Source organism: Mugil cephalus, chromosome 4 (assembly GCF_022458985.1).
Source record: "Mugil cephalus isolate CIBA_MC_2020 chromosome 4, CIBA_Mcephalus_1.1, whole genome shotgun sequence".
In the NCBI taxonomy this organism is placed as follows: domain Eukaryota; kingdom Metazoa; phylum Chordata; class Actinopteri; order Mugiliformes; family Mugilidae; genus Mugil; species Mugil cephalus.
In genome coordinates, this window is record NC_061773.1 from 14,376,402 (window position 1) to 14,391,398 (window position 14,997).

Below are 14,997 nucleotides of genomic sequence, written 5' to 3' on the forward strand. Positions count from 1 at the left end.
AACCCAAATATATGAAGTCAGTCCCTTCAAAATTTCCCCTCTATCATTTCATCCACATATTAATTCTCTTTTGTCCAGTATCTTGAGCAAGTATGAGTAAATGTTGTTTCTGTTATATTATTATCTTTGATTAAGCATTGAAAACAAGGAAGGTGGTTAATTTGCATGTGAAGCAAAGTATGAGGACGTTTCTGGATATTTTTTAGTTTTCCAGCTTTTTCATAATTGCAATTTTCGAAACATCTTTGAAATGATCATCAGATCTTGATTGCAGTCTTACAGTTCTCCTGTGTGAAATCTTTTTCTGTTTAATTATGTACTTAATCCTTGTATTTTCTTGTATTATGTGCTTTTTTAGTTTTTCATATGTATATAAAGGAATAGATGGAAAAAGGGACAGGTGACTATTCTATATATGTTCAGGTTTCATGAACAGACATTTAAAATGCAATAAAACTTGACGGCATAACTGTGAAGCAGCACTTTATTAGACACAAATGTGTATCGATGAGTAACAGTAGGAGACAGTAAAAGCTGGTGTTGAATAAATATAACAGATAAAAGCTCAGACTACACCAAGGAGCACAACACAAGACTATGTTTAACTATTAGATTTTGTATTCAGACTCATTTTCAGGACAATATTTTGATTTCTGTTGACAAAAAAACAGAAGAGAGGAGAGCAGCTATTTTTAATTGTTATCTGCTTTGTTTTAAAACTGATCCCCTAGGGTCAAATCACGACTACAGTCTTGTGAAGTGCTCTGAGAACAATGAAACATCTCCTGCTAACAGTGTTAGTCGGGCTAGCTCACCAACATGCTGCTGTTTAACGAACAGTGATGTGGGAAGACTGAATTATGAGACAGACAGAGCAGCATATAACCTGGGAACATACATCGGTGAAAAGGTCAGACGTTCTCGTGAGCTGAAGCAACACTGCCCGTTGTTCTGGTTTTGTTTCTTATCGCTGGGAGGCTGTTGCTCAATGTGTTTCCGACCAAATTCCAGAGATTTTTAAGTCAGCCATCTTTGGGCTGATGTAAAGCTGAGTTACAACATAATGACGCTGGTCTGAACTTCTCCAGAGGAGTTTAGAAAGCTGTCAACAGATCACTGGAAACGCTGAAATCTCACTCTTACAGAATCTGAGGAGCGAACGCAGTGCGTTTAAATCAAGATGGCAAATAACAAGCATACGCACCCTACAGACGAATAGAATTAGGAATCTGTTTATGATAAATATGTCAGAGAGAAAAGAAACGTGTGCGTTTTCAATGAAGAGCAACATCCTAATGAATTACGTTTGTTGCTGCATAATAATTACTGTTAACACTGTCAACTGGCTCAGTAAATCATAAACATTTCATCCTGACTCACTTTTTTGCTGCCTCACTGGTTCTCACACCTAAGGCTCTGATGTAGCATGTGATTGGCTGTAATGGCATAAACAGGCTCAGAGCGGGATTAGTAAACTGAGAGTTAACTGAGGCGGGTTAACCCAAAGAGAACCAGACTAAAGGCTCCACTGACTACTGATGCCACATTGTGTGAGATGGCTTTAAGAAAATTTGTCGCCACAGTCTGTGTCAGATTTGATGGACGAGGGTTCATGCGACAAGTACGGAAAAAAAGTACACGAGAGGAGACTGTGGATTGAAATGACGCTGTTTTTTTCCTCTAAAATTTATCAAAAAAATAGCATAGTTTTATTTAGTTTTTTTAGTTTGTTTGGCTTGTTGCACGCCGTGAGAACTTGGTCCTAATTTGTGTGTTTGAACTTCAGTTGTCAAACTTCCCACTCAGCCATCAGTGGGTGTGTCTCAAAGTGAGCACCACCATCTCTGGAGCGACAACCAAAGGTTTTAACCCACTTTTTCCCCGTGGGTGTCGGTTTACATTTCAGGCCGCAATAAAAAATGACAGCCTCTGACAAAAATAATTTCAGGATACAGAAAAGGCCTGTCGGCCAACAGAAGCTCACTGATACACAACAGAGAGAAATACGACAAGAGGAGAACGCTGTTTGTTTGCCAACTCTTCTGAAAGAGCAACTAGAGGAGGGTCCACACAGACGCAGACCTACAGCTACAAACAGACTTCAAGTCGGACAGGAAGTTTTGTGCGTGTTTGAGTACGGGAAGAAAGAGCTGGTCCGCTGTCGGCAGCTAGGAAGTGGGAGGAGTCTAGTGCTGCGTCCACTTGATGCTCTTCAGATCGATGCCTTCCTGAACCATCTCCCACAGAGGGCTGAAAGAAAGAGCGGCCAGTTACAGATAGAACAACATAATCCTTCCTCTGTCCCACAGTGGGCAGCTGCACACATACAAATAAATTAAGCACGGTGGATCAGCTGGCACCAAACAGGGCTGATGACCATCTGGCTATTTCACTTTGATTAAACCTTCCTCTTGTTTTATTTCCAGCCCTTCTGGTTGATTTTAAAGAGGCTACAGTGTTACTACAAACTCTGAGCACAGGACGGAAACGATGGAGAAAACTACCAAAATAAAAAAAACATTAAAAGCCATCTGAACTCACCTCATCTCTCTGAGTCTGCGGACCTGCTGGATGCATTTCTCTGCTGTGTAGTCAACTTCTTCTTCTGTGGTGAACCTGCCAATGCCGAACCTGAAACAGACAAAAAAGACGAGAGAATGATCATCAGCCTGGAGACTCTTGAGGAAATATTAAATAACTGAAGCTGTATCTTTAAATCAGGATTGCGATGAATAACTGTTTGTACCTGATGGAAGAGTGAGCCAGGTCTTCATCTGCTCCAATAGCTCTGAGGACGTATGACGGCTCCAGAGACGCTGACGTACATGCACTGCACACACGCACACACAAATGTGTTTATTCATTTTCATGTTCAAATGTACAAATTGTAGCCACGTGTGACCTAAAGGTTTGTCTCTGACCTCCCAGATGACAGAGCGACATCCTTCAGGGCCATCAACAGACTCTCTCCCTCCACGTACGCAAAGGAAAGGTTGACACAACCTGAAAACACACACGGCCAGAAACGTCAAGCTAAGACTTCAAGCAGAAACCTTCAGAGACTAAAGACTTTTAGTGACTTTTACGTAGAGATCGGAAAGATCAGCCCGATACATCGGGTGCTTTTGCCGATATATTTGTTTTTCTCCCAGCAATATTTACAGACAGGCGCATCTACAGGCAGCCCTGTGCTGCTGGAGACCCTGAGGACCCACACAGCCCATACACAGCCCCTCCCCTGCTATCAGAGAAAATGCTCGTACTCATAGACCAGTGACTGTGTGTACTAGTCATAGGCGTGTGGAGCACCCCAACAAATAGCTAGAAAATAAAAACGGCTACCAAACAAAGATCTATTTACAGTAGCACTATAGTCATTACTAGCAACAGCCCCAACTTTTACTATTGTTGTTATTGTTAAGTACGAGTTTGCTAGCTGACGTTTTTCTCTCTCTCTGTCAAGCTAATAGTGCAGGTTGTCACTGTCCACAGTTTAGACTGGACTTGTTGTGTTGTTGTTCAACTTCTGTTAAGCTCTGACCCTGAAATTCTTTGGGTTCAACAAATGTTTGATGTTTTTAGTTAAATTGAGACTTGTAACATTTGGTACCAGTACAGTACTGGTACCAAATATCAGCTCAGAGAAATCGGCAGCACGTATCGGCCATCGGCCAATGCTGATGTAAAAACAAACAAACAAAAAAAAAAAAAAACGGTATCGGCCTTCAAAGATCCCTATCGGTTGATCTTATGTTCACGCTGGCTAAAACTCATGCATCAGCAGTGGACTTTGTGTGACTTGTGTGTGTTTACCAGGGTAGCGTTGCTCATGATCTCCATTCATGATGACATCAGGAATCTCGGACATGATCTTGTGGACCAGACGATTCGCCAGCATGGACACTCGCTGATGATCGTACTACACACAATGCACAGGCACATTAGGTCCTGGGACAGTAGGGAGCATTGTTTCTCAGTCCTGTGATGCTTCAGAGTGTTACTTTACCTCCATCTCCTCCCGGGCGATTCTGCAGGCGGCTCCCAGCCCCACAGTGAGCGGGGTGGGGACGGTGCCTGAGCGCAGACCTCTCTCCTGCCCACCTCCATTCTGCAGCGGCTCCAAACGCACCCGGGGCCTGCGACGCACGTAGAGAGCACCCACACCTGTACACACACACACACACACACACACACACACAAAACTGATTGTCTAACTTCCATGGAGATCAGGGTGTAGAGAACCACACTGAACAGAGCACACTTCTGTTCAATCAACACACGCTGCAAAAAAACATTTACTAGGTATTAAAATGTTTATTGGGTATTTAATATATTAAATGTATGCTACCAGGAACACTGAAAATAAAATTTGAGCTATTTGAATATAAGAGTCTTGAACTAAATCTTCTTTTTGTGAAGGTTCTGGTTTTCAACAACTGTGGTTTAATTTCAAAGGGGTAGTACTACTGAATTATATCGTCTTGCAGCGACACATGTTTCTATTATTTTAAGGATTTTAGTCAGACTAAATAACAGAAAGATCTGCTTGTAATTCAATCCAGTTTAACAGCATCATGAACTCCATCATGCAAGTGAATCACCACCTTTCTGACGCAGTTTCAACATAGCAGACATATAGAGCAGAACGGTTATATTAGAATCACTGAAACTGTCAACGTCAGACAAAACTTCACTTTCTGCTTTAGTTGTTTATTCGTTAATCCATTATATTTTTAGATGTGCACTTTTTTTAAAACTGGAGAAGTTGTGGAATAAACAACAAAAGGGGAGTTTTAGAAGCCCAGTGTGCTGAACTACCTGTTCAAACACCTTGCACTTGAAATGAATGAGGCCTCAAACCAGATTGTTTTTCACATTTTTCTACTGGTCAACAAATGGATCACTGGACCGAGTTATATTAGTCTTCAGCTACATTGAGATTAATTTGTTTTGACTCTAATCTCTTCACTCATTACTTCCACTGATGAGTCCACTGATCTAAAACTGTTTCAACTGCAGCTGATGTTCTCAATATCTTTCCCGTGCATAAAATGAGCTAAGTGAACGACCTTGCTCTGCCTGTGGAGCAGTTTAGGCTATACCACCTCATAATATTAACAAATACTAACCTTTGGGTCCGTAGATCTTGTGGCCGCTGATGGACATCAGGTCAACCTTCCAGTCAGAGACGTTGATGGGAATCTTTCCGACAGCCTGAGCGGCATCGGTGTGGAGGAAGACTCCTTTAGAGCGACAAATGTGACCTGGGGACGAGAAGAGACAAAATCAGTCTCCACCTGGTTGATCTGGTTCATTCTGTATCACTGACTCAAGCATCCAACACTGTGGATGTTTAAGAAGTTTGTCTAACGCGGTGCAGTAAAATGTTTGGTTGCCACGGTTACCAATGTCCTTGATGGGCTGCTTCACTCCGATCTCGTTGTTGATGGTCATCACGGACACCAGGGAGGTGTCAGGGCGGATGGAGGCCTCCAACAGCTGAATACACACAGAGAGTTTTTTAATTTACAATGAATGTCTGAACAGGCTGTATGTGCTCTCGCTGCACATTCTGCATGTTTACCTCCAGGTCCAGCAGTCCGTTCTGCTTGACTGGCAGGTAGGTAATATCGAACCCTTCGGACTCCAGGATTCGACAGGAATCCAGGACGCATTTATGTTCGGTCTGCGTGGTGATCACGTGACGCTTCTTGGACTGGTAGAACCTGGCAACGCCCTGCAGGAGGAAGAGGAGGAGGAGGGCAACACAGAGAGTCCTTTAAGCATTCTCAGAGGTTTTCTCAAGCTGTTCCTACGATGTTCACATCTTGTATTTCATGTGCTCTTGCTCTGTACTAAACACCTGTGTCACTAAAAAAAGAGCGGGAGCATTTTGTTTGTGCAGCACATGCTGTGTGTGCAGCTATTAAAGACAAAAAGGTCTGAGGCTAGTTTGGCTGTGTAAGCACTGAGTGTAAAGTAACGTGTGTGTAAAAGATGATGAAGAGGAGGAGCAGAGCGGGACCTTGATGGCCATGTTGTTGGACTCTGTAGCGCCGCTGGTGAAGATGATCTCTCGGGGGTCGGCTCCAATCAGCTCAGCAATTTCCTGCTCAGACAGAGAGAGAGAAAGAGAGAAGCCACCCCGGTCAATAAAGATCACATTACATACCAAAGTGATTTATTTATTTCATATTATATCTGGATTTAAATCTGTTCCCAAATCTGATCCCTGGCTGTGTAACCTCTGCCAGGACTGTTATCATTCAGTGTCGTCCCACCACAGTCCCACAGAAATAAACAAAGGGAATGAAACAACAGTGAGGGAGGTCAACTCAGGGACAGGAATGTTTCACATTTTTTATTTATTATACACTATTGTGGAGAAGTTTCTGTTCATGTCAAAGAGGAAGGAAGTTCCTTCACAATAGTCCTGGACATAAACTAATACAGCTGTGTCATCCATGTTCATAATGTGACTGTAGCAAAATAGTTAATCCAAAGACTAATTAAAACAAAGGCAACTGCACTAGTTGAGTTTTCTTGACGTTTCATCCAAGAAGCTTCTTGAGTTTAAAATGACTGGTGGGAAGTTTTTATTTGCTGATTAGAAACTTGAAAACTCACATAATTATCTACCAACACTAACCTGCAATTACAGGATGTTGCTCAGATTGACCTGGGTTGTGTCCTATTTTTTCCTCAACATTATTTAAACTGAAGAAACTACTTGGATAACTTGGAGTGATGAAATGTCTTCAAGAAAATCCAACTCCAAGTCCAGTTGCCAATGTTTTAGATTGTTTTATAGATATATATCATGACCTGGATGACTGATAATCCACACAAATCACATCAGTCTTGAACCCATGCGTGTGGCTCACAACTGCATATGAGTGGCAGTTTAAAAATACAACATCCTCTGGTTGAAAGAAGCAACATAACTTGTAATGTGAGGAAAGAAGAACAAATTCTATACAAAACAGGAATCATTTACCTTAGATTCCTAACAGGTAACTTATACCTCATGTGTCATCAGGGAGGTTGGAAGTTAAAAAGCAAAACAAGATTTGTACAGACTGAGTGTCTCTCTACCTTCCTGGCTGTCTCCATGGCGGTCTCGCTCTCCCAGCCGTAGGCATGTGTTCTGGAGTGAGGGTTCCCATAGTAATTCACCTGGTATGGCAACATGGCGTCCAGCACCCGTGGATCCTAAACACACACAAACAAAAACACACATTAAACTATAAGCACAGAAGAAGAGAGGTGTGAGTGTAAATCTATCTTAGACTCTGACATCCATGGCGACATGGTTGATAACGGTTACCATGGGAGTGGTGGCCTGGAAGTCCATGTAGAGAGGCCGGAGCTCATCTTTCTCCAGTTCGTGTTTCTTGATCAACTCTGCGGCACAAAACAAAACATCCACAGTGATTCAGGTAATGTAAGATGTTTTAATACTTGTTTCACAATCATGTCAGACAAATTATGGGATGCAAGTTATTGTTACATCACAGTTTTTCAGAGCTCCCAAAGTGTATACGACAATAGTTTCTACTACATCTAATTGAAGCTATTGATACAACCAACCAGAGAAAACTGCTGACGTAACAACACATTCTTCGTATTGCACAAAACATTTAATATCTTAAGTTAACTCATATATTTGTATCAATTTTCTCTACTTGCGTAACTTCTTCAATAAAATCATTATCTGATGTAGCTTTATCATTGTGGCTAGTAATCATAACAATATTAGAAATATATTTCAGATATTTAAATTTATTTAAAAAAAATAACTTTGATATTTCTGGCTGATATATAACTATAATGTTAACCAATTAAGGAAGTAGTGTGTCCTTTACCTAGTTTATACGAACTTTGACACTTTTATGCACTAGTCATTACTTAATATTCATGCACTCGGTCTCTAGCTGTTGTGAAGTTTCTTGTCTCCTTACTGCGTCACTTTTGGGATTAGCTTCAGTGTAGGGTGCTTTGCTGCTGTTACCTTTCCGCTGAGAGCTGGCGGCTGTCCGCTCAGAGACCAGCCGCAGAGAAAACCAGGCAGCGGGCCTCAGCAGCCGGGAGGAGACGGTCTTGCCCGGGGAAAGCATCTAGTCGACGGACTGATTTCAGCTGTAGACCTCCTGACCTCCGTCAACAACACGTTGGTGGTGACAAAAACTGCAGCGTAAGCAGATTCGGACTAGACGTGACCCGCTAGTTGCTGATGAAGAAAAACGATACAATTCACGATTTAAGGAAGTTAAACGTGAATTAACTTTGCTCCGAGGAGACTAACAGCCTGTCATTTACATCCAGGTGGGAAAGCGCAGTCGGTCAATATTATCGAGCACACAAAAACATAATAGACTTCCGGTAATGACGTTCAAAATAAGAGAGTTTTACAACCGAGGGTAAAATAAATCAAAAACACATAGCTATAAACATGCATGAGTAAATACAATTGAGTTTCAACACACTATGCTCCTACTTTGGATTTACATTTCCCTATGGGGAAGATATCTCGACAAGGAAATTGATTCTGATTCAAGACTAGTCATTTTAATTTGAAACTTCCGCGTCTCAGGAGTGCGGCCGGTCAGTAAGTTTGTACAACTTGACGCAGCACGGTGCCAATCATAACGACGCTGTTTCATGGTTGCACAAGGAACGGAAATAGAGGGCGGTACTTCTGGTGAGCAGTCTGAGCTCCCATTGGATGATTTTCATTGTTTTTGATCGCATGGGGACGGTGCCAACGTCGTTCTCTGTTTTCTGATTGGCTACAGATAGTTGTTTAGTAACAGTGATACAGCGGAAAAAAATGATTTTATAAATATTTGTCTATTAGAAGAATTTGAAAATATACACACCTGATATAAACGCCTGATAAATAGAGTAAGTGTACACAACGGTATATGTTAGTTTTATTTTATGTATTAGTTTACCGTGGTATCCACAATCACTCTCCGTACCAGTTGGCGGCGGTAATGCGCCATTTTGTTGCCATACCAACCGCTGCTGCACCCCTAGAAAAAAAGACTCGGCTAGTAGGAGCCATGCCCATTAGCTAGCAGCCGAGTTCATTAAAAATAAATGTATTATATTAACTAACGTGAAAAATGAGGGACGCCACTCTGTGGGGGCAGAACTGGCTTTGAGGTGAGGCTTTCAGTGTGTTTCTGAACTTTGTTTATTACCGTACAGCGGAAGTAGTACGAGGCTAGCAAAGACAAGCTAACCTGTCAATTTAGTGTTATGAAAACGTTGAACATGGTTGATCTGGGGTTTTGCCTTCGTTAAGTCATATAAGATAATATGATTAAACCTTCAGTTAAGTATAGTAGCTAATAATCACGTTAAATATGGTAATACGCGGTAATATCGTGTCATGTTTGCTCCGGTCTCATAGTTAAGCGACATACTGATCAGTTCCTGTCTGAAGCATCTGGACTGAAGGCAGATTTGTTTTGTTTTGTTTTATTTTATTTAGTTTTTTGAGATAAGGATCTACAACAAGCTTTCTGTCCTGAGTACGTTTTTAATCAGACACATCCTATCCTCCTGTTGCCTTTAAGCTGACACCTTGGAGTCCAATCCTTATCCGCTACTATGGAAAGCCTGAAGGTGTAATATACCGCCTCTCTACTATGGAATCAGCAAGAACAAGTGCATAATTCATATTTGCATGTTTCAACACAGTTGAACTGCTGAATGAAGCGACCTCTCTCTGTTTTTGATTACATTTACAGTAAGAGAAAAAAATAATTCCACAGTGTTCATGCTGTCAGAAATCAGGAAATGCATTACGGGAAGGGAGGGTCATTAAGGGAAGTAGCAGTGTCAGTAGTCATACCAAGAAATGCATGCAAGACAAATGAAAGTACAAATACAGTGCACATTTGCATTTTTAAAGTGAATTTATCTTTAACTGATGGTCAAGTTGATGTGAAAGTAGAAGGTGCTGAACTTAAAGAGACATATGTTCATAGCAAGAAGAAATCAGGGTCCAAACACTACTGTCCTCCCACAGTATTTAATCAGTAATTGTAGTTCTGATCAATACAATCTTTTCTATAACAGTTTTAAAAGCAAGCGTTTGGGATGACAGTTAAATAAAACAATTGCTTTTCCCAAGAAAGGTTTGTCTGAGGATTTCTATGTAAAGTGTACATTACATTAGTAAATGTTTAATAGATGCCAAATACCAATGCAAAATAAAAAGAAGTGAATAATATATGGTACTCTGGGTGTTGTGTGCTAACTTTCTGAAGTCCAGCAACACTTGTTTTATATTAGACCAAAGTCTTATAAAATTATCTGTAGTTTTCAACTTTAGTTTCGACTGTTTTGAAGTTTTGTGCAGGCAGCTGACATCTTGGACGACTTCGCAGGTGACACCATGCGCCTGGCGCCCGCTGCTGCTGAAGACCAACGTGTTTGACTGAGAAGTCGTCGTCACTGCTGTCGCCATGGGAACGACAACGAGTGAGCCGTGTATCTACGACAAACTGTCTGAGAGCATCGACATCCTCCGACAGTCGGGCTACCGCTACGGCATGTCAGAGCGGGAGATTGAGAGGTTCATCAAGCAGGTCCTGGAGACCAACGAGCCCAGAAGAGAGCCTCCCCAATTCCCCATCCTTAGAGCCACCATCAAGGTCAGACATCCAAATATTACAACTTCCGGTCAACAATAAATGTAATGGATTAATCATTGAAGACCCTTACCTAGCTGTTGTAAAAGTATTGTGCACAAATTAACGTTCTCAAGAAGGAAACCATTCTCAGAGTATCATGTCTTTGTCGTCTGTTCAGTTTGTGGTGGCTGTGGGCTTCCTGCTGGTGGTGGTGCTGGCTTTCACCTACCCCCAGAACACCCCCCAGCTCGGACTGGTCAACCTGGGCTGCTACAACTGGTCGTCCCCTCTAACCCATGTCCGACTGCTCTCATTGCCCATCGCCAAGAAGTACAACCTGCAAGGTGCGGAGCATTATCACTCTTTTTTTTTCTTAGTTTCTAATCTTTTTCATAAACACACTCTAGCATAAACAAAGAAAGTGCTGGTTATCTGTAAAATTAAAATATGTTATGGCCTTAAGTGCTACACTACATTTGCTTCCGAGTACAGTAATTGGGATGTGCTAATAAACATGAATATATTAAAATTGCTGCATATCTGGAAATATGGATTATGGACTACAAAAAGGAATGAGAAAATGTGATTACTACACATCAGGATGGATGGAGGATGTTTTTTTTTCAAGTCTAGTGTTTCCTAATAGTCGCTGTGTGTGTATGTACTGCAGGTTTCCATGAGTGGTGGAGTGCCGGCTCTCTCAGGCACAGTCTGGTCAACTGTTCGGGATGTGCAGACATCACCTCTGTGATGGAAGTCCCAGAGAGCCTCAGGGGGACGGTGACTCTACGGCGGGGGCCACAGCTTGTCCTGCTGAAGGTCAGAGGTCACTGCTCGTTGCCGTTGAGGCGTGGCCGTTTGATTAGCCTCCTAATGTCACATCCATTAGTTAACAACAGCTGTAAAAACCTTTTTAATTTCTCTTGGTTTTTCTATTTAATGGAGGTGGGACGTAGAAGGAGTTGCTGAGTTCTCTTTTCGTTCATACTTGTTTCGTTTTTTCTCCGTGCTGCAGGGCGGGGAGTCTCTCAGCGTCCAGCGGCAGCAGCTCGAGGAGCTGTACTTGGCCCATTCAGGCTCCATGTCCATTCTCCTGGAGGAGGACGACAGCCTGCAGAACCACAACCATGGCCTCCCTCAGGGGCCTGCCAACTTCACCCTGCTCTGGTACGCATCTGTGTTTAAAGTAAAGGTTTGCCTGGGTCCTAGTTCTCCTAGTGCAGGATTGAAGTGGCAAGAAATAACATAGTCTGTGTTTATAATCCAAGTAGATCTACATCTTTGTCAGAAAGAGAATTAAGATTCAAGAAAGGCAATAAAGGACTTCATGCTGTGCAGTTAGTTTTGGAATCTGAATCACTAATATTAAAATATTTATCTTCTATTTATTGTCTGATTATTTGCAGAATGTTTCATTGTTGGTGCATTTGAACCCATGAATATAGAGTCTTGCTGTGTAGTTTTCTACTGTTAAAGCAGGGAAGCTTCACTTTATTTACTCAACATTAAATCTGAATGAATAACAGGAAGCATTTAGCCAAAAGTTAATTATTAGAGTTGGAATTGATGCTGGTACAGATCAGATTAGGGTGTCCCTTAAACCTTAGGATATGCAACGACGCAGTGGTACTTAACACTTTCCTCTGCAGGAGGTTCAGCTCTGGGACCAGGGAGAAGGTGTTGAGGTGGCTCTTCCCCAAGGCTGAACTCTGCCCCCTGCTGGACAGCGCTGGGACCATCCTGCAGCGCTGCCTGGTCATCCACAGCACAAACTCCCAGAGCAAGGTGAGAGACTGAACGAATAAACAGGAGGATGGTGCAACTGTTGGGAATCAGGATTTGGACTCACAATAAACGAATAAATAAACATCCTCATCATGACACTACAAACAAACACTCAGCCTTTTGTTTCAAGCTCTCGTCTGCGTTTCAGGGTGTCGAGGTGTTGGGCTGGCTGGTGGTGGGCGAGGGGCTGCCCACAGTTCGAGTTCTGCCCGTTCAACGCTGCCAGAAACACTGCAGCTCCTTCAACCTGTGGCTGACACCTGGAGACATGGGTAACATCTGCTGCACCAGCACATTCAAACACGCTGACAACAGACAGCAGCACAAAATAAACCTTTGCGCTAAAGTTGTCACTACTATAAAATACATATCAATTATAGTTTTTATATTACGTGCATTGCGCACAAAATATAAATTATGTGAGCGTGGAAATCCTTTGTGCAGCATACAGGCAACTAGTAACGATTTTAAAATAATAGATAAGTAAATAGAATTCTTACCTTGTGTATTAGAGTTGTGGAAATTTTATTTTGGTAATTTTTTGCAGATAAGAAAATAAATTTTGCACAGAAGACAAATATCTTTTAAAATACAGTATATTTTGCACAAGCTGCATGTATTTACATGGAAATTCTAATGATGATAGGAATCTGCATTGTTTCTGATACCTGGATATACCGTCTACTGAGTTTTCTGAAGCGGTTTTTATCTGAACACTGATGATGTTTCCTCCCTCTGACCCGTGCAGTGTACGCTGACCCTCGATACTGGCAGATGGAGCTCTTCCCCGGCCGAGGCCAGAACATCATCTGCGACGGTTCGGCCTTTTAACGCTGAAGGAGCGCAGAGTTCAGGACTGAAGTGAAACGCACAGATCGGCCGTGAATGTCTGAGGCGTTCAGGAGCTCGTCTGCCCTCCTGTGGCTCCGCCCACTGATGCCTTATAACTCCTCGCTGTCTCTCGACCTCCCGGCGCCCTCGTAGAAACCACTGCACACGTGACTTCAGTTTGGAAAAAGAGCTGTGGTCAGAGGACTGAGAAACGACTTTCAGACTTCGCCAACATGTACTTGTGCCATAGCATCAAGCTGATCTCTAGGAATTAAAACCAATCATCATCACGGGATAGTTGACCTGAACCCCAGAATCACCTCAGACACATCTGGCACGTTTTCCGTGGATCTCGTTGGCGAATCTTCCTCAAGTTTGGTCGTTTATAGCCATGAGAGTCTGTCATGAATTTACATGTTTCGTCACCGATGATGATGATGAATCTACCACCAGAGATCCTGTATCAACGGAAAGTGATCAGAGCGACCGCTTCTCAACCAGGAAACGCTATGAACATCACGTCAGAAGCATGAAGAGGAGGTTAAATGGATGTGGATCTGATTTCCAGCCACCTGCAGCTCACATCAGGCTGAATGTCCAAACGAGAGACTTGGCCCCATTCACCATGGTGCAATTAGTCCATGATAATTTAATTAATTAAACTGAAACCATCAATTTAGCAACAAAGGGAGGAAATCCTGCTTTCAGTCATGTTCACCCAGTTATTTTTATTTTTTGCTCTGCATTCTGGGAAATTTAAAGGAATCGATTTTCACCACATTAAAAAAAAGATGTAAACAATTGGTTTCACAAAACCTGACGTCTGCCCGCTGAGCGTTAAACTGTCAGCGAGGCACAATTACTACAAGGCTCTCAGTTCAATAAAAACACACCGTCAACAGCTGTTCTGACATATGTTGCAATTTAAATCATTTCCCCTTTGGTTGATCTCATGTCTGAGTTGTTACAGACGTCAAACAATCTTGACATTTAAAAATCAGCAGACGTTTAGATATTGATGGTGATTCACGTGGATGATATTTGCTGTTCGGACGTCATATTGCTACAGAGTGGTGCTTCTTACTTGTGGGAACCATCTTGGAGGGTGAACTGCACGGACAACAGACGCATATTTCAGCTCGGCGCCGACATTAAGTACAGACGATTAAATTCACCAGCACGATGTCGAAGGCCGGAAACTGCAAAAATACTGCAGAACATCTGGGTGAACTGATTCCTTAACAGCCGGGTACAACTCTGACAAACACACAGCACATCAGAAACGGAGGGTTTTAAATGTTGATTTTGCCGATTACACAGACAAAGCTGCTTCTCTAATTTCTCTCTCTTATCTAATGTCATTATTTATTGTTACGATTGTATATGTATGTCAAGCCATTCATTTTAATAATTAATGTTGTAATATTCTATTTTTTTGATTATAACTTGTGTTTATCGGTGCGGATGGAATAACGGCGGTGGGTATATTTTGTGTGTAATCGGGGTTTTAGTGGCTCGTTTAAAAAAAAAAAAAAAGTCTGAATGGTGTTGAATCGGTTTGCCAAAGTTGTCTCTCATCGGATCTGCATCTTAAAGACAACTTGTTGTGTTTCAGCATGTCCAGATGTCACGGCTAAAACTGAGCAGGACGTACGCTTTGCATAGAGATGTAATAGTTTTATGAGAAAAAATAAAACGTATCATGTATTCGCTGGTGTGTCTGTTTTAACATGTG

At 42.0% G+C, this 14,997-nt stretch overlaps 2 protein-coding genes across 3 annotated transcripts; one reads left to right on the forward strand and one right to left on the reverse strand.

Moving 5' to 3' along the window:
- Nucleotides 1–466: 466 nt before the first annotated feature.
- On the reverse strand, nt 467–8,362 carry nfs1 (NFS1 cysteine desulfurase). Its single transcript, XM_047582155.1, has 13 exons — nt 8,012–8,362; nt 7,328–7,404; nt 7,096–7,212; nt 6,026–6,109; nt 5,585–5,737; nt 5,406–5,499; nt 5,130–5,264; nt 4,007–4,164; nt 3,814–3,919; nt 2,922–3,003; nt 2,747–2,830; nt 2,542–2,631; nt 467–2,250 (listed from the first exon to the last, which is right to left on the reverse strand). The coding sequence occupies exons 1-13, from the start codon at nt 8,115–8,117 to the stop codon at nt 2,187–2,189; spliced, it is 1,350 nt and encodes a 449-aa protein (XP_047438111.1). The 5' UTR covers nt 8,118–8,362; the 3' UTR covers nt 467–2,186.
- Nucleotides 8,363–9,004: 642 nt separating this feature from the next.
- On the forward strand, nt 9,005–14,969 carry c4h6orf89 (chromosome 4 C6orf89 homolog). 2 transcript variants are annotated; one of them, XM_047582156.1, is made up of 8 exons: nt 9,005–9,168; nt 10,363–10,667; nt 10,825–10,990; nt 11,317–11,465; nt 11,662–11,813; nt 12,296–12,431; nt 12,580–12,703; nt 13,180–14,969. In XM_047582156.1, exons 2-8 carry the CDS (start codon nt 10,479–10,481, stop codon nt 13,260–13,262), a joined length of 999 nt encoding a protein of 332 aa, XP_047438112.1. In that variant the 5' UTR covers nt 9,005–9,168; nt 10,363–10,478; the 3' UTR covers nt 13,263–14,969. The 2 variants fall into 2 exon arrangements, with proteins under 2 accessions (XP_047438112.1, XP_047438113.1); XM_047582157.1 differs by having other exon boundaries at nt 9,017–9,168; nt 10,401–10,667.
- Nucleotides 14,970–14,997: the final 28 nt, after the last annotated feature.

Excerpts from the sequence above, each read along its gene's own strand:
- c4h6orf89 (XM_047582156.1), top strand. The coding sequence starts at position 10,479 with ATGGGAACGACAACGAGTGAGCCGTGTATCTACGACAAACTGTCTGAG. Across the intron at positions 10,668-10,824 it reads TCCTTAGAGCCACCATCAAG|TTTGTGGTGGCTGTGGGCTT; the intron begins GTCAGACATCCA and ends TCGTCTGTTCAG. Across the intron at positions 10,991-11,316 it reads CAAGAAGTACAACCTGCAAG|GTTTCCATGAGTGGTGGAGT; the intron begins GTGCGGAGCATT and ends TATGTACTGCAG.
- nfs1 (XM_047582155.1), bottom strand. The coding sequence starts at position 8,117 with ATGCTTTCCCCGGGCAAGACCGTCTCCTCCCGGCTGCTGAGGCCCGCT. Across the intron at positions 7,405-8,011 it reads CGCCAGCTCTCAGCGGAAAG|AGTTGATCAAGAAACACGAA; the intron begins GTAACAGCAGCA and ends TTTGTGCCGCAG. Across the intron at positions 2,632-2,746 it reads CTGGCTCACTCTTCCATCAG|GTTCGGCATTGGCAGGTTCA; the intron begins GTACAAACAGTT and ends TGTCTGTTTCAG.